The following is a 19,199-nucleotide window of genomic DNA, read 5'->3' as shown; positions in this document are numbered from 1 at the left end:
GAATTTAAAACTCTAAGCCTCCTCTTCCTCCCGAGCCTCCTACGGGTGAAGGGCATAGGATTAGCCAAACAGATGACCAGAGCATCTGGATGAGCTCATTCATTCATTCATTCATTCATGTACTGGGCATGCGCCAGGAACCGGGTTAGTCTAGTGAGCAAAAGCAGTCAGGGTCCCAGCCCTTACGGGGCTTCCTGTTCAGTGGGGGAGAGGATGGCAAACAAATGATTACACAAATAAGAACTTGACGACAATTATAACAAGGCGCAAAGGAAGAAAGTGGATGGTACGGAGCAGTGCGCCTAAAACCTTAACGTGCGCGGGATTCGCCGGGGGTGCTTGTAAATATGCAGACCCGAGTCTGCAGGTCCAGGAAGCTCCCAGGAGACGCTGCTGCGGCAGGTCTGAAACCACGCTTTGAGTAGCAAGAGTTTAGACCACGGGCTAATAACTGCAAATTATTAGAAAGTATCACAACTCTGGGTTCAAAGATAAACCTCGCTTCCAGAAGTCACGAGCTCAAACGCATATTGGGGCCGAGAAGGTAACACAAATGAGCAAAGCATAAGGTCCACTTTTAATCTGAGGAAACTAAAGCTGGGGTCTGTGTGTGTGAGGACACACTTACACGTGATCATGTGAGTATGTGATTGTGTCAAATGACTTGCTCAAGGACACACGCTCTTGGTTCGTTCATTCACGCAGTCAACAAATGTTCACCGTGCACCTGCTGGGGGCCAGATCTACAACCCAAATCTCCTAATTTGTTAACTTCACGTTCTTTCCAAAGAAAGCATGTGGGCTTAAGGGGCCAGACCCAAATTCGAATCCTGACTCTGCTGTAACACAACTGTGTCATCTGAGCCCGTTGTTTCCTCTCTCTGAGCCTCAGTTTCCACACCCACAAAATGGGACGGTATGTCGTACGCACAGGGCCGCTGCACAAGGACTGCACAGGCAGGTACTTGCCAAGGGAAACCGCTCAACACACTGGAGCTATTATTCGCTTTCCGTTCTCCGGGGGCCCCTGCTTAAGCCACTGAAATCTGTGAGCCCAATTTGAATGTTCACACTTTTTTTTACCTCTCACTGGGAGGATTAAGAAGCTAATGATTCCGAAAGCAGCAACTGCTATTATGTTGCCTAATTGGACCCCAGGGGCCACTTCCGACTGATCCTTGTGGAATGAGACAATTTCTAGTGCGCGATGTCTCGAGGCAGGTCTTTGCTATAAAAGGTGTGTGTCTGCAAACCGCAGCAGCTCACCTCCCTCGTGTGAGCGGCTTATATCGCTCCCAGACCAGGGACAGCGACAGCACATCGGAGCACCGTATTAGGAGTCCTGAAGTGCGCATCCCAATTTCGACTCTCACTGAGTGGCTGTGTGACAGTGAAGAAGTCATTTGTCCTTCTCAGGGCTGTGTCTGAGGACTGAAAGGAATGAGGCCAGGGCACCCCAGAGCGTGAGCATTTTCGGGGGTACGTAAACACACATTCTTCTATTTAAATCATCACAGATTTATTGTCATGCATATTAAATCACAACAAGACTATCAAGGTCCTAAGTTTTCATTTCTGGAGCTGGTTTTAAGTCCTTTTAAAATGAATTTATTGAAAGCGAGTTGTTTTAAAGAAAAATTAGCAAGCAAGTAACAGGATTGGTGGTGTGAATATACAGCAGAAAGTGGCTTGAGAATGTGTGAAGTTTGTGAGACACAGCCACAGGCGGACGTTCTCTACCCGTGGAGGGCATCAGATAGTAACAATAGTCAGGGCCCTTTTCCATGAACAGGGGCCTGGGAATTTCCTTGCCCTACGCCAACAGCCCACACAGCGTGATTTCTGCTCCGTGCAGGCAGAGGCTGTTAAGGCCTCGAGAGGTGCTAAGACCCCCAGGAAGCCAGCTGAGAAAGGCTTAAAGGCAGCCAAGGTGAAGCTGATCTGTGCCCAGGTGAGGACCGGGCAGAGCTCTGGGCAGCTCCACCGGGCTTGGGCGGAATGATTCAAAATCTGCCAGCCCGGCTGGAACTGGAGAGACCCAAACTGAAAATTAGACCTTGTCACGCCCAGGGCAGAGGAGGTGGAGGACGTCAGAGAAGGTGACGGCCCCACCTGTTCCGTGGGGCAGTGGTTTCACCCCTCCGAGGAAACACTTAATGAGATTATAGCCGTGGCTTCTGCAAAGCGTATCTGCATTTGAAAAGAAAAATTTTCTCTATTCAGCTTTGCTTCCTTAGTTCTGTAATGTTTTTTCCCTCCTTCCAGAAGGCGGGATACAATTCAAATCCAATTTTCCCTTGAAGAGGTAATGAACCATAGCTAATGTTTCTCAAGTGGTTCCTACAAGCCAGGCAGTGTGCTAAGGACTGCATGAGTCTTATCTCCTTTATTCCCCTTAAGAACCCAATGAGGAAGTTATTATCTGTACTTTACGAGAAGAAAAATGAGGCACAGGGAAGTTAAGGAAACTTGACTAAGGATTCAAAGCCATTATCAACCTGAAGTTATCTGTGATTCCTCAAGACCACTCTATATTCATCCACCACCCATCCACCCTCCATCCACCCATTTACCCACCCATCCGTCCATCCATCCATCCATCCACCCATCCATCCATCCACCCACCCATCCATCCATCCACCCACCCATCCATCCATCCATCCTCCATCCATCCACCCATCCATCCATCCATCCATCCTCCATCCACCCATTCACCCACCCATCCATCCATCCATCCACTCATCCATCCACCATCCATCCATCCATCCATCCACCCATCCATCCATCCATCCACCCACCCATCCATCCATCCATCCACCCATCCATCCATCCATCCTCCATCCACCCATTCACCCACCCATCCATCCATCCATCCACTCATCCATCCACCCATCCATCCATCCATCCATCCACCCACCCATCCATCCATCCATCCACTCATCCATCCACCCATCCATCCATCCATCCTCCATCCACCCATTCACCCACCCATCCATCCATCCATCCACTCATCCATCCACCCATCCATCCATCCATCCATCCACCCACCCATCCATCCATCCATCCACTCATCCATCCACCCATCCATCCATCCATCCTCCATCCATCCACCCATCCATCCTCCATCCATCCATCCATCCATGCATCCGTCCTCCACCCATCCATCCATTAATCTACCTACCCATCCACCCATGAATAATTTTTAAGGATCTACCATGAGCCATGCGCTGAGCTGTGTGCTTATTAGAAACAGAAATTTTAATACATACATAAGAATAAGAAATTGTCTTTGTCTTGGAGGAATTCACCATCTAGAACAACAGTTCTCAACCTTGGGTGCACAGTAAACTCATCTGGAGAGCTCTGAAAAAATCCTGTTGCCTGGCCACACTTCTGACCAATTAAGTCAGAATTTATGGGGGTGGGATCTGGACATTAGCATTTTATTAACAATTTCAAAAACTTCCTAGGAGATGCGCATCCAGATTTAAAACCAGTGCTGGAGCCTGATTCTCAAAGTGTGGTCCCTGGACCAGCCGCATCAGCATCACCTAGGACTTGTTAGAAATGCAGATTCTTGGGCCCTGGCCCAAACTTTTATAGAATCAGAAATGCTGGGGGTGAGGCCCTGCAATCTGAGTGCTAACAAAACTCCCAAGGTGATTCGGATGCACAGGAGAACCTGAGGACCGCCGAGCTAGCATCTTGTTACTCGGAGTGGCTGGTGGACCAGAAGCATCGGCATCGTTTCTAGAAATGCAGACTCTCAGGCTGGATCGGAATATGCAATTTAAGGTCCCCAGGTCATTCTACGCACATTGAAGAGGGAGAGACACACAGCTAACCTCTCCTGAGAGTGTTCTAAGCGTTGAGCATCTGCAAAGCTTTTGACATCACCACGCTGAAGCCTTCCCAGCCGCCGGCCCACATGCAGGTCCATCTCCATCACACTCCTGCTTCATTTCTTCACAGAAATGACCACGATCTATAATCCCTTATTTGTTAAAAAATTCAGTACCTGCCTCTTCCACTAGAACCTAGGCTGTGGGAGGGGGGACTTGTCTGTCTTGTTCCCCATTACAACCCTGGCACCTGCACCAGGGCCTGGCCCACAGCAGGCACTCGTGAACTATTTGCTGAACAAACACACACAGCTGCATTGTCTAGATGAGGAGATTGAGGCTCAGAGAGGGGTAGGAATTTTCCCAGGTTCACACAGTGAGCCAGTGACAAGGCTGGGAGACACACATGGCCAGGCTGAGCCCACACTCTGTAGGATGTCATCTGCAGTGACCATGGGGAGATGCAAAAAGTGCCGGTGGGAGCAGAATGACCGTCAGGATGCCAAGTCCCTGAAGGTGGGCAGTGGGCGGGCTTGTTTCTCCGCTGAATTCTCAGTGCCTTGTACACAACAGGTGCTTTGAATAATCTATTGGCTGCCTGATTGGAGAAATGACGGGATGAACGAGAAACCGTCACCTCTCTCTGTGGAGGGGCTCAGGGAGTTTCACAAGCAGGCAGAGGTGATGCTGGATATGGGGGGGGGGGGTCGTACGGCAGAAGGGAAGGGGAAGAGAGTCCTCTGATGCCACCCTCCCACCCCTCAGCAACTTCTCTAGAGAGACAGTGCACATCTTCACACAGCAGCTCGCATGACGATACCCGGCAGCACCGCTTGTAAGACCAAAAAATTAACAATAACCTCAGTGTTCATCCGCAGGGAGATGACAAAACGAACGGGGGCACAGCCATTCTCTGGTACGTGATTCAGTTAAAAAAAAAGAAGTGGATCATTACTTAATGTACCTTGAAGTGAACAAAGCGAGTTATGGAAAATATGTTGGGCAGGATGGCTTTCGTGCCTCAAAATTTTTTCCAGCAATACTACGATGTCTATAGTTAATACACATTTATAAATATATATTGACATAAATATACATACACAAATTATATAAATATACACTCACACATATGTAATTGCATAGAGAAAGGTCTTCATAAGACGCACACAAAACACGGTAACAGTGGTTACTTCCAGGGAGGGAGGAAAAGACGAAGATTGGTGGATGCGGCAAAGGAGAATGGACTTAACCTTTCGAATCTTTATGAGCATCGTGTATTTATGTACTACCTGGTGGCTAGAAATGGATCTTTCACAGAAAAAAAAGAGGAAAGGAAGGGCTGTTCAGGCAGTGGCAGGGACAGCACGTGCAAAGGCCGTAAGGTGTGAAACTACACTAGGCTCCGGGAGGGTGGCGCTCATTCAATGGCTCAGTCTTCTGGGCTTGCAGACTGCTTTGTCTTCTGTGCCCATTCATTCCACAAGTCGTTCTTAAGCACCTACTACGTGCTTAAGTACCCCCTGCTCCCAGATGCGGAGGCAACTTTGGAACTTTGGATGCAAAGAGCTTGCCTTCTCACGGGGGAGACAGACAGACAACAAGGGAGCCAACATGTGACTTCTGAGGAGGGCAGGAATATGAAGAAAATGAAACAGGACACGGGACAGCCTGGCTGGGTGTTCTGAGGGCTCTGCAGGCTCTCAAACCCTCCCATGGCTCCCATCTCTCTCGGGGTAGAAGTCAAAGTCCTTCCAGGGCCTCACAAACTCTGGCATGGTCTGACCCTCGTTCTCTCTCTGACCTCATCTGCCCCATTGTCCCCTTTCTCCCTGGGGCCAACCACACCAGCTTCCTTATTGCTCCTCAAGTGCTCTGGGAACACTGCTGCCTCAGGGCCTTTGCACTTGCTGTTTCCTTTGCTCATAAGGTTCTTCTTCCATGTTGCATCAAGTGCCCTCCCTCATCTCTTTCAGGTCTTTGCTCAAGTGTAATCTTCGCAGTGACACCTTTCCTAGCTACCCTAATGGAACAGGGCAACCCACTTCCCTGCATTCCTCGTCCTCCTTCCTAATGTCCCCCCCGCCCCCACAGTATGTATCTTCATCCAACACACTATCTATTCTGCTTATTTACTGTTATTATCAGCCTCTTGCCCCACCAGCAACCTAGCACAGGCTCCTGGAGGGCAGGGGTTTTTGTGTTGTCTTTCTAGTATGTGAAACAATGCTGGGCATGTGGCTGAATAAACGTTTGCTAAATGAACGAATCAATGAACCATTACTTTTGCCAGGAAAGACCTCTGTGATGAGAACTGAGGAGTGAGGGGATAGTCCTGCAGAGCCTGGGGGAGCCTGGTCCAGGCGGAGGGTACAGCAAGGGCAAAGGCCCTGAGGGCCGAACCACACTTGTGAGTGAGAGCAGAGGAAACAAGGCCAGGGGCTGGGCCCCGCGAGCTGAGGGCACAGGGGAGACGAGTCCGAGAGGCTGGCGGGGACGGACAAGCGGACCCTGCCGGCCAGAGGGAGGAATTCAGATCGTATTCTATACTTTTTTAAAACACTAAGTCCTCTCCACGTTTTAACTCCCTTCATCCTCACATCAGCTCTATGAGGTTGGTGGGATAACTATTCCCATTTAATAGATGAGGCAAATTAACCCCAAAGAGGTTAGGCCATAAGGCCAGGGACCAACGACTGGTAAGAGGCAGAGCTGGACTCAACAGGAGCCACTGGGGGCTTCTGGGTCCACGTTCCCCCCAGAGTCGCCCTGAGTGGCGCAGGCCCTGTGGTTCGGTCTCCCTGGGGTCCTCCTTGGAGCTGGGTGCTGCGGTCACTCAACAACGACCCTGTAACAGAAGGAAGGGCCCAGAAGGAGGGAGATCAAGAGGCCTGGCAGGAAGGGAAGCCGAGCCTGGCACTCGAGGCCACAGCTGGGGTGGAATGTCCCCTGCAGAGTCCCGGAGCCCACACCCCACTGGAGAGAAAGGAAAGTGTGTGTGTGCGAGGTGACCCTGCCGGCCTGGCCCACTCTGAATTTGGGAGCCACCTCTCTCTGCCCCATCGCTCCTACCCCAAGCCGTCGCCTTGGCACCAGCTTGCTCCAGGGCAACGGAAAGGGCGCAGACAGCTCCCAGTCACAAAATAGAAGAGAAACAGTGTGCCTGTGGGTGCCATCACTGTGAGGACAGACATCAGGGCTGTGGACACTCTTAAGAGCTTGGCAGAAAGTGATGCTGAGTTGAGAGAAGGAGATGAGACTCTGGGGCCCGAGGGCCAGGGGCTGATTCCTGGCCCTGCTGTGAGCTGTGCAGCTTGAGGCTGGTGACTTAACTCCCCTGTGCCTCTACTTTCACATCTGCAGAAGGGGCTCCTGCCCTAACAGGAGTGTAAAAATTGAAGGAGAAACAGTCCATGACTGACTAGGAGAACAGACTTTGGAGTCAGACTACCTAGGTTCAAATTTTGACGATCACTTAACTGTGTCACCTCGATCGAGCCACTTAACCTCTCTGTGCCTCAGTTTCCTCATCTGTAAAATCAGGTTAATATCACTAGCCACTTCTCAGAGTTGCGGGGAGTGAATGAGTTACTACATTATTGCTCTGCACACAGCAAGTGCCAATTGTTTGCTCGGATGATGACAGAAGAAGAGGAGGAGGATTAACCTACATTCTATTGCTCTGAACAGGACCTGGCACTAAGTATGTGCTCACATAAGTTAAAGACAAGAGGCAGGGACTCATCTGAAAGGCGGTGCCTCTCGGTGTCCACCAGCGGCAGCCAGATGGGAATGTGGGCCCAGCGTTGCCAAAGCATTCGGCATTTCAAGAGAAATCCAGATTTTTATGAGAACTCGCCCAATTTTTACACCTTTTTTTTTAAAGATTTTTTTTTTTATTTCTTTCCTTTTTCTCCCCAAAGACCCCCAGTACACAGTTGTATATTCTTAGTTGTGGGTCTTTCTAGTTGTGGCATGTGGAACGCCGCCTCAGCGTGGCTCAATGAGCAGTGCCATGTCCGTGCCCAGGATTTGAACTGAAGAAACACTGGGCCGCCTGCAGCGGAGGGTGCGAACTTAACCACTCGGCCACGGGGCCAGCCCCTTACAAGGTCACTTTTATTTAAAACACAGTGTGAAACAAACACAGGCATGCCTGAGGGTCAGACTTGGCTAGGAGCTGGGGGTCTGCAACTGCGGTTTTGAATTCACTGTGGTTATCTGACTCAGGGGAGAAGGACAATGGAATAATAAACTCAACTAGCACGCCATGCCCCCAGGTGTGAGGGACTTTACACACAGCATGTCATTCAATCGTTGCCGTAAACACCCTATGCCCCCATTGGACAGGTGACAAAACCGAGGCTCAGAAAGGTTCAAGAATTTGCCCAAGACCATTTGGCTGGGAGGCTGTGGGGCCGGGATTCAGAGTCCGCCCTTCCTCACTCCACAGTCCGTGCCTTTTCCTATCTCTTCTGGCTCTGAAAGGACGCCAGCCTCCAGGTGACGTGTGCCTCTACTCAGAAAGAAAAGGATGACTTTGAACACGGCTCAGTGAATTTGTTCAAACTCTCAAAGAGCCCAGGGTGGTTTACAGGGATGCTGCAAAGGGCCAGGAAGAACGAGGGCATGTTCTCTGCCGTGTGGGTTTGGCCTGAGGGAGCCCAGACCCTCCTGGCTCTTCCAGCTTCATCACCAGCATGCAAGGGAAACCTCACAGTCTTGGGGACAGCACTAATTACTCCTGGAGCCCTGGAGTTGCTTAAAGCCACTTCCTTGGGCTGTTATAGTCGACTAGACACACGTCTCTCTGCTTTTCCACGACAGTTACGCAGTATTTGTGCCCCTGAGCTGGCGTCAAACACAGACAGTGAAGGAGAGACAGCCGAGGGTTCCAGAACATCAGCAGCAAATCCCAAAGCCGGTTAAAGAAAGGGTTAAGCCCGAGGGTTAAACATAATAGCTTAAATGCCTTTTGTTAACTCCAGCTCTCCCAGGAAGGCTGACAGATCCCAAACAGAGCTAACAATAGCTGGAATTGTTCTGGCGAAAACTAGTCCGGCTGCATCATTTGCCAATAATTTTTTAAACAGCTTAACTCTCCTCTGCTTCCTTGACTCCAACCCGACCTGAAAGCAAAGAGCAGAGGAGTTCTCGTCCCAGCGTCAAAACCCCGTAAACAAGACGCCTGCTTGGAGGCGGCGCTGGCGGGACGGAGCTGAGAGGCTCGGAGCCGGGGGACCGCGACCCTGCGGGACACGCCCAGGGCCGGGCCTGGAACACACCCGAAACTGACTAGGGGCGGCAGGTGTCGGCATTTCTTGAAACTGGAGACCAAGGCAGGAAGCTCAGAACACAGACTAGCACACTTTTCCCTCTAATGACTAGACAAAAATTGTCAGCTACGTATGCCCAAGTTTCGGTCCAGTGGCAACGCTCTAAACAGCAGCAGGAGAAGCTGTCACACGGCAGTACTTCTGGAAGGACGTGTGTCTAAGGCCATCAGTCCCTTACATACTCAGCGGGGCAAGCAGGGACCACCACAGGTCCACCAAAACCCACGCCAGGAGGCCTACCTGCAGCGTCACTCAGAGTCCAGACATCGGCGTCAGCGCGGCCCAGCTTCAGTTTCCCCGCACAATCACTGTTTACGGAGAGGCTGGGTGAGATCACCAGTTCTAGCATTTCCTTGTACCTGAACAAAAACAAAGGGAAATATAATTTATTCATTAATTATGCATGCTTACTAATGATTCCTACTTCTTTCCCTAAGAGTATAAATATTAAAGCTGATTACCTAAACCCAGCCGTCTTATAAATTCTACATAATAAAAATTCACTAAACTTTTCATCAAAGGGAAATGAGGAATTAAAATGAAGGATTTGCTCCCCTCTGGAGAATAGACCCACACGATTAAAACTTTCCCCTCCTTCCTACTGTATTTTGCCATTAGAAAAATTATACTTTGGTCTCTTTCAAATGTCATCTGAAATGAGCTGGAGCAAGCCAGGGAGACCTCCTGGAAGAGGAAGGGAGAAACAGGCGGAGAGGGAATGGATGTGGATTTTCAAAAGCCAGAGGCTTGGGGAGAAGTGCGAGTCGACTGCAGTGAAGAGAGAAAAACGGACGCAGTGTGACTTGTACAGACAGACAAAGGGTCAAAAGGCGTCGGCAATATTTAACAGGTCCCTTAGGTGGCAAACCTCCACCGCCCATCATGGTGGTCCCTCCCAAGAGAGAAAACACCAGCTCCAGAATTACTCACGATTTTGACAACATGTTGACGGGGGCCAGTGAGAAGGGGGACGAGTCTCCCTGGTCTTTCTTTTTTTACTGAAAACTTTTCCAGCTCTTGCACCATGTCAGTACTTATTTCGCCAAAATTCCTACCCATCGTGGTTAGGAAACGAGGGTTCTGGTTAACACGCACAACATCACACACGGCAGTTTTCAAAGGACGAAACTACAACCAGCTGGGTTTGATGCCGACTCAAGCTGTCCTCAGGGGAAAGCTAAGTTTTCTGAGTCCACATAGCGTCGCAAGGTCATCCTCGGCAGATCTGTCACCATTGCATGAATAAAACACAACGCACTGATTGACAGTGACGTGATTATAAACTCGGATTCTGTGAAAAGATCACGGATTCGAATTCCAGTTTTGCCGCTCACTGCCTTGAGCAAGTTAGCACACTGCTCTAAACGAGAAGTCTTCTCATCTGGACCAGGGGGATGATCACAGTACCTCCCTGACAGTCAGGTGAAGACGAAAAGAGACGATATGTGTCAAGAAAAGACGTCACAGGCGGCCACCTAAATGCCCATTGGCTACCACAGGAAGAATAGCTAGGAGCAGACTGCTCACACAACGGAATACAATACAGCAGGGAAAAAGACTGAACTGGAGCGCCACACAGCATGATGGAGAGATGGCCAAACGGAGTCCCGGGCAAAGGCGCCGAGGGTGCCCAAGGTATGACACCATTTCTATGAAGTGAAAAATACACAAATCAATACTGTCTGCTGTTTGGGGATGCAGACACAAGCAACAAACGATAGCAGTATGTCTAGGAACGACAAACACCGATTTCAGAACGGCTCACTGCAGGTAAAGGGGGCTGCAGTTTGGGAAGTGGTGCCCTGGGGTTTCAACTGTGTTTGTAACGTTTTAGTTCAGGGGTTGACACAAACTATGGCCTATCCAAATCCAGCTGTCATCTGATTTTGTGCCACCCGTGAGCTAAGAATAGCTTTCACCTTTTTAAATGGTTGAAAAAAATCCTAAGAAGGATATCATTTCATGACGTGAAAATGATGTGAAAGCCAAGGTGCGGCATCCATGGAAACGTTTTCTCGGAGCGCAGCCCTGCTCACTGGTCACGGTACCGTCCCCCGTCACTTTCATACTGCATCTTCCGAGCAGAGCAGTGGGCATAGAGACCCGCAAAGCTGAAATAGTTAATATCTGGCAGGAAAAGTTTGCCAACCTCTGTTTTAGGGTATGAGGAGAAAACTGCCATATGGTTACTATACATCTTTGCATGCCTGATGCACTTAGAAATTTTTTAAAAAGACATCACTTATTCCAGGACTTGCCCACAGGAAGCGCTTTATACATACTTTATAATCTGATGGGAGAATCTCATGCAAATCAGCTTCTACCGTTTATGTCTTTACATTAGCTGATAAACGTTCGGGTCCTAAACATTCCCATGTATACGTATGTCCTGAATGCCTGTTTTCTTGTCCCTTGACTGCCATCAGGCCCTCCAGGAGAGAGGCCTAGGCGTCTCGTTCCTTTAATACATCAAAGCATTATGTGTGGAGCTCGGCAAAGAGCAGACGTCCGACCTGTCGTCTGACTGTAGGTGCCAGAAATTTACATTTTATCCAAACTCATTCCCTTCATCCTTTTGGGTGTGTACAAATAATTTAAGATTAAAAAATAAACAATGATGTAAAAAATAGCACTCGTCTCTAAATTTCCAGGTGTTATAAGTATGGGTATTTGAGGCAGCAAATTGTTAGCTAAATGACCAAATCCAGTTATAAACAACATGAATTGTTTTTTCCTCCTCCTCAGGGTTTAAAAATATTTGAAGATTTGAAGTGGTTGCCAATATTTAAAAATGAGGCAATTTCACATAAAAATCTAGATTTTCAGCTTCTCTTGAAAATGGAAAAATATTGTCACATTTCTGCATGGCAACAATCAGCTGGAGCTGAGTAGCAGCTGCCCATTTTGGTCCAGGCATATGAGCTCCAGTTTGTCACAGTCCCCACCACTCCCTAGTGCCTTACATTTGACTCTCTTTTTCCATTTGTATTTCCTCCCGGTCCCTATAGGGCTTTGCATTTGAGATCCTGGCATACGCATCATCGGAAAAGCCTGATGAGGAAAGACACAGCAATGTGGCACTTCTGGCCTCAGTCACATAGCTCATTTATTTTACTGAGTGTTGCTGTCATCCTCAAGAGCTCTTAGCACATCCAAACAGCATTTGTTGACCTAACAGCAGAGCAGGAATGTGTCTGTGAACTTTACCTCTGGGACAGAGTATTGCTACTAAAGCTTGTGGCGTATTCGTCTTACACTCTTGCCTAAGATCCCTGAAGGCCAAGCCAATGTGGAAATCATCCTTATTTCCCCCACAGTACCTGACACGGAATCCTGTTCATTCTGTCACCTGATTAACATCTGTTGGAAGATGGGAGGAAGGAAGGGATGGAGGGCAGAGGGCCTGGGACAGAGGGAGGGAGGGAGGAAATCTATAAATGAGTGATTAGCTTCTCTCAACGCGATGTTTAAAAATTCCCATTTATCCATATTTTCCACCCCATGCTAGACAATGACTCTAACATATTAAATATGTCTTTAAAAATGATACCATGTTGTTTTAATTGTTTTTTTCTTTTTGAGGAAGATTAGCCCTGAGCTAACGCCTGGTGCCAATCCTCCTCTTTTTGCTGAGGAAGACTGGCCCTGAGCTAACATCTGTGCCCATCTTCCTCTACTTTATAAGTGGGACGTCTGCCACAGCATGGCTTGCCATGTTTTCACCCGGGATCCGAACCGGTGAACCCCGGGCCACCGAAGCAGAGTGTGCGCACTTAACCGCTGCACCACGGGGCCGGTCCCTGTGTGTTTTAATTTACATGAATAGTGTTGTCCACGAGATCTCATTCTGTCTATTACACTTCTTTTTTCAGCTTGTACTCTGATTTTAAAATGCATACATATTGATGGCTGGTTATCTAGCTGATAGCTAGGATTCCATGTGCACTGCCCCAGTGATGACGGCTAGGAAGCCTTTATCTCTCAGCCTCTATAAACAATGCTGCAACGAACATCTTCATTAAAAAAAAATATATATAATTTATGTATATCCATATACATGTGTGCACACACACATATATTCTTAAAATTCTTAAGTAATTCTTAAAATTATCCTTACAATTATTCTATTGGAGGAGGAGGGTTTCTGTGTCGCTGGTGTGCGTGATCTGAACCCGATCAAGTACTAGCACGCTGGCCTCTGTTAACCCCGTGCTAACCTAGAATCCCACCACAAGTACGGAAGCGTCTAGTTTCCTGAGTTCTTGCTAACACTGGGCATTGCCCAGCTTTCTAATTTTGCCGAACTGATGGATGGAAAATGATATCTCATGGCTGTTTTAATTTGCATTTCTATGATTACTAGTGAGTTCGAACATATACTCACATAATGGTGGGGCATGAGTTTCTGGGAACTATTTATATCTTTTATCTTTGCCCATTTTTCTACTGGGTTTTCTTTTGTTTTCCTCCTTCTTGTCTTGTTCGTTTGCTGGAGTGCCTTGTAGAGTCCAGGCAGCAGTTCACTGTTGGTTTTAGATGCTTTAAATTTCTTTTCTTAATCTTTCATTTGTCTCTTCTCTTTATTTATGGTATTTTATAGAACAAAAAATTCTTACATATTTGCCCCATAATCTCCTTTTTTCTAGGTGTAAAAATTCTTTCCCTAACCCTGGGATATTAAAATTTGTCTACATTTTAAGCTACTGACTTGGAATTTTACATTTCAGATTTATCTTTAATTCATCTGAAGTCTTCCTTTTAAGATGGTTTAAAGTTCCATTTTTCTCCAATATTGGAGAAAATGCAAATAAGCCATTTTTCCTAATATGTATTAAACTCTCCAACCGAATTCACCTCCCAGCTGTGATGGGGTAGTTTGTGTTTTTTGTTCAATCTCACTTTCACAATAAGAAATACAAGCTACAACCCATTGTTTCAAGGCATTGGAGGGCAACCAAGGCAGGGCTTGAGGGCCCAAGATCCCGGAGAGATGAGACATGGACTGAGTTCAGCCGGACCTCTCCTACTTTTCCCCTCAAGACATTGCCGATTTATAAGCACAGAAGAAACAAAAGAACAGCTTAGAGTGTTCCAGTCTCACTGGGCTGGGGGGGACAAAAACTGGAGTTCAGAGCTACTCAGGCAGCTAGGACCCAAAGAACAAATGCCCTAGAGATGCGAGAACCACGGAGAAGGGAGCATCTGTTGATGGTTACGAGCTTCAAGCCATGTGCTGATTCCTAAGTGGAGTGGGGTGAGAGTCGGAGAAGCCAGGCAGAAGGGGCAGCTAAGAAGGCAGGAAACCAAGCAGAGCTTTTGGCAAGTACCTTCTCCCCGTACCAGGGAGGCAGAAAGTGGAGTTCACGGCCCATCAAGGATGAGGATCCTTGGTAAACACAGCAGGCTTCTAACCTGAAAGGCCAATCCCTTGGAGCAAGGGCAAACCAAACAGGTCCTGTCTTGAGTCACCTGAATCCATCACTGGATCAGTGTGGTCTGCCTCTACTCTTACCACCTGCCAGAAGAAAAGCTACTTTTCTTTTGGGGAAGATGTCCTCTTCCAGAGTTCCCACAATTTTTCACACACAATGTTGAGCATTTAATAAAAAATTACCAGGCATGCAAGGAAAGAAGATGAAATGATCAAAAACCAAGACAAAAACCAAAGTCATATAAGATGCAGACACTGGAGTTACCAAACTTGGCATTCCCAGTAACCTTGATAACATGATCAAGAAAATAGATTTAGGATGGAGGATGCTACTAAAGAAAGAATTTCCCTGAGCTAACATCTGTTGCTAATCTTCCTCTCTCTTTCTTTTTTTTTCCTCTCCAAAGCCCCAGTACATAGTTGTGTATGCTAGTTGTAAGTCCTTCTAGTTCTTCTGTGTGAGCCGCCACCACAGCATGGTTACTGACAGATGAGTGGTATGGAACCGGACCAGGGCTGCTGAAATGTAGCATGCTGAACTTGAACCACCAGGCCATCAGCGCTGGCTCAAGAACTCGAATCTTTAAAAAATAAATGGAAATTCTAAAACTGAAAAATACAACAATTGAAATTTAGAACTCAATAGAGGAGTTGGACCACAGATGGGACACAGCAGAAGGAAAGATTAATGAACTGGAAGATAAGTCAGTAGACAAATTTCAGAAAGAAGCTGGGAAACAGGTTTAAAAAAAGCATAAAAGAAATATGGGACATGGAGAAAAGGTCTAACATACATGTCACAGGGGCCACAGAAGGAGAGGAGAGAGAGAACAAGTCATAAACAACATGTAATGAGAAACTGATAGAAAATCTTCCAAGACTGATGAAAGACATCTAGCCAATGGAATCAAGAAGTTCTGTGAGCCAGAAGCAGGATAAATACAGAGAAAAACACTCCTGGGCATATCACAGTCAAACGGTACACTCCGCTTAACAGACAAATTCTCTTTAAAGAAGGAATAATACAACTTCTCAAAAGAAATGATGGAAACTAGAAAACAACGGAATTTCATCTGTCAATGGAGAATTCTGTGCCAGCAAAAAGCTCCAAAAATGAAGACAAAAATGAAACAAACCAAAATTAAGATTATTGCCACCAGCAGACCTGCACGACAAAAGAAATGCTCTGGAAGCATGAAATTCAGCAAGGAATGGAGAGCAACACAAGAGATAAATGAAGTTAATATATTCTAAGGACTTTGCATTTTCCTGGAAGAGATACAAGTACCAATTTATAGTAAACTTTAAGATTTACCAAGGATGCATGTTATGATCTTTAGGACAACTACTTAGAGAATAATAGTGAAAATGTATACCAACGAGATAACAGAGGAGAAAATAGAATAATAGAAACAATAATTCAAAAGAAGGCAAGAAAGTAGAGAAAAAGAAACAAAGAAGAGATGGAACAAACAGAAAAAAACCTAAAATGATAGATTTAAACTCAAATTTATCAATAATTATGTTAAATATAAACATTTAATGTATCTTTACATTACATTACAATTAGTACATTAAATAGAAACAGAATATTCTAATACTCCCATCAAAAGACAAAGATTACAAGACTGGATTAAAAAGCTAACTACATGTTTATTACATGAGATTCCTTTTAAAGAAAAAGACACTCAAAGATTTAAAGCAAAGTACCGGAAACATCCATATGATGTAAACAGCAAATCAAAGAAGGCTGACACAATTTCAAGTGCACTTGGAAATAAAAACTATTACTAGAGATTTAGACGAACATATAGTAATGAAAAAAGAATCAATCCACCAAGATGTGACAATTAAAAATTTGCCCTTCCGCAAGTTAATTTGCATGGTCTTGACTCCGAAAAGGAATACAGACATATATAATAGACTGAGTCTAGGTCTCTGTTAGGCAAGGCAAGATCTAAAATTCAAACACACCTATAGCAATGCCAACACAGCATCGTTTGGAGGCAAATAAGTGAATATTGCTAATAAAGCCAAAGCAACAGAAACGTTGGTCACAAAGTAAACAGGACCCCGACTTAAGAACCTGACAGCTGTTCTTGTCCCGCTGCCAGCTACAGCTTCCAGGCACCGCTACCTTCCAGGAGCAAACGACGGATCACAAAGTCTAGCAGTATAAACAGTTTAAGGCAGCTCAGAGTGTGAAAAATCCTCCCAAAAACTCTAATCTCAGCTCCCATCTCCCAAGCACCCATCACGTGCCGGGCAACTTCCCCGACCTCTTTTGCAGTATCTTCTCTACTTCTCTCAACTGCTCTGGGAGAGACCATTATCGCCCTCTACTTCCCAACAGGCCGACTAAACGCAGATTTGGGTCTGAGCAAACCAAAGGCACCAGGGACACATTCATCACTCCTGTCTGGTGACCCTTACCCTGTTCCGCCATGAGGCTCTAAAAAGCAGCCCTTTAGATTTCAGCACGCGCTGAGTTCCGTCTGTATTTAGGGTCATCTGGCTTTGTTATTGAATGACACGGGGCAGCGGAGGGGCAAAGCTGATCTCTCTGGTGTTTTGAAGCCTCTGAAGGTCTTAACCTGGCCGATTATAGTGCTCATTTTACAGATACTAGGAATAAAAACAGCTAACACTTAAAGAGCATTGACTCTGGGGCCAAGAGCTCTTGGCATCTATTGGCTCATTTAATCTTATGAAGTGGGTAGAGATAAGGAAACTGAGGCTCAGAGTGACCCGCCAGCTAGTGGTGGAAGCAGGATTCACAACCAGGTGGTCTGGCTCTGGGGTCTGTGCTCATAACCACAGCTTGCAAGGAGAACTGCGTCAGAATTTGAACCCAGGGTCCATCCAGCCGCAGTGTCTGCTAACCCACCCGGTCCGAGTCCTGGCTCTGCCATCTGCTACAGGGCTTCAAACCCCAGCTACGTGTCTTATCAGCCGTACCACCTTGGGCAAGCTATTTAACTTCTCTGAGCCTTATCCATACGGATGGAGAAAATAACAGTCCCCTCCCGGCAGGTTACCCTGCAGGTGAAGTGAGAGGCGGTGTGAGCGGGTGGGTGTTCCACACAGGGTAGCTACTGACGTGATTTGCATTCACATCGACAAAAGCTTGAAACACACAATTAGCTTCATTCCAGGTGGACCCTGGGAACTGTCAGGAGGATTATGCAGAAACCCTGGTCCTATTGTGGTCGGAGGGGCAGAGTTGAGTTCTCTTGCAATATGAGGAGGGGGGCTTCCCTCACGTTCTCCCCTTCTCCTCTTCTGGCAATTACCTGAAACAGGAGACCAGCTCATTCTCCTCGCTGGGGAGGGAAGAGAAAAAGCAGACAGTCTGAGCAGGGTCTCGGGGAGGAGGAAGACTCCGCTGCTCTTTCATGGAGGTACAGAAAGGAAGCAAAGGCATGGCATTCATTTACAACAATTCTTTTTTTCTTGCGTTGCATTGTTGCAAACCCCCGATGCCCTGCTGCTTCAGAAGCGGCCAAGAGAGCTGGAAGAAAGGGGCGTTCAAGAGCCCGGCCCTCTGGCCTTGTCCCTGGCCTGCTGCTGCCAGCGGCTTGCACCATTTGTTACCCTTGTCACCACCCCGGTCCCCGGGGACCGGGAAGCACTGGGGGAGCGCTGAGGAGCCTGAGAGATGACAGCTGGAGGGTGGGGGCGGGGGCGACTTCAAAGGCTGGGAAGGATCAAAAGCAGATGGAGGGTCCCAGGCGGGGAGCGGCTCACCTTTCCACGCCCCCGAGCGCACTGGCTACCTCGGCTGAGGAGAGTGGCCCTGCCTGCTGGATGGAGAGCACAGATGGCAGGGCCACCTCTCGGCATCTTTCAAGGGCTTAGAAACCCAAGCCTGCGACAGCCATACACACTCCTGGAAAGACAATAGCTGTGGCCCAAACCTGGCCGTCTCTGGCCGCCTCCAGCTCCCCCAGGTGATTTCCTTCAAGGTACACCTGCAAAGCGCAAGCTGGCTCTGCCCTCAGTCTCCCCACCTCGGGAGGGGGGACTTGCTCACACCCAAAGCCCGGGACCGGCCCCGCTCTTCCCTGTCCTTCGACTCTCACATCCAGTCCGTCACCAGGTGTTGCCAAGGCGGCTTCTGAAACATCCTCGGAACCCACCGGGTGCTCTCCACCTGCACGGCCATCACCCAGGGCCAAGCCTCCACCCTCTCTCCCTGGGCAACTACCACGGCCCCTGGGCCTGGCTCCCTGAGCCACGCTCGCCTCCCTGCAGTTTGTTCTCTGTAGGGTGGCCTGAGGGGCTCCCGAGAACATAAATCTGAACCTGCTCCCCTCACCTCATCCCTGCTGATAACCTCCCACTATTCTTAGAATGAAGCCAAGGCCTCTGAACACAGCCTTGATGGGGCCTCTCTCTGCTTGACTTCTCGTTCCAGCACACTGGCCTTTCTCACTCCACGCTCCCTCCTGTCGTGAGGCTTTTGCACATGATGTTCCCTCTGCCTGGAACGCCATGCCCTCCTGCTCACCCTTCAGGTCTCAGCCGTATCACGATTTCCCCAGGCCCTCCCTGAGGGGATCCCATTCCCCTACAGCAGCTTCCCCAGGCCCA

The 19,199-nt window shown here is 47.8% G+C and overlaps 1 protein-coding gene across 2 annotated transcripts in view; it reads right to left on the bottom strand.

Moving 5' to 3' along the window:
- Positions 1 to 19,199, bottom strand: part of EYA2 (EYA transcriptional coactivator and phosphatase 2) — a 251,928-nt gene that overhangs the window by 167,631 nt on the left and 65,098 nt on the right. For both annotated transcript variants that reach the window (XM_070589359.1, XM_070589358.1), the window contains exon 2: positions 9,416 to 9,534. In XM_070589359.1, the coding sequence (XP_070445460.1) occupies positions 9,416 to 9,524 (109 nt within the window). In that variant the 5' untranslated portion in view covers positions 9,525 to 9,534. The remainder of the gene's footprint in view (positions 1 to 9,415; positions 9,535 to 19,199) is intronic.

The sequence above is a fragment of the Equus przewalskii genome, chromosome 21 (genome assembly GCF_037783145.1).
Source record: "Equus przewalskii isolate Varuska chromosome 21, EquPr2, whole genome shotgun sequence".
NCBI classification, from domain to species: domain Eukaryota; kingdom Metazoa; phylum Chordata; class Mammalia; order Perissodactyla; family Equidae; genus Equus; species Equus przewalskii.
Note: the sequence above shows the minus strand (reverse complement) of the source record. Positions and strands in the feature narration are given on the sequence as shown.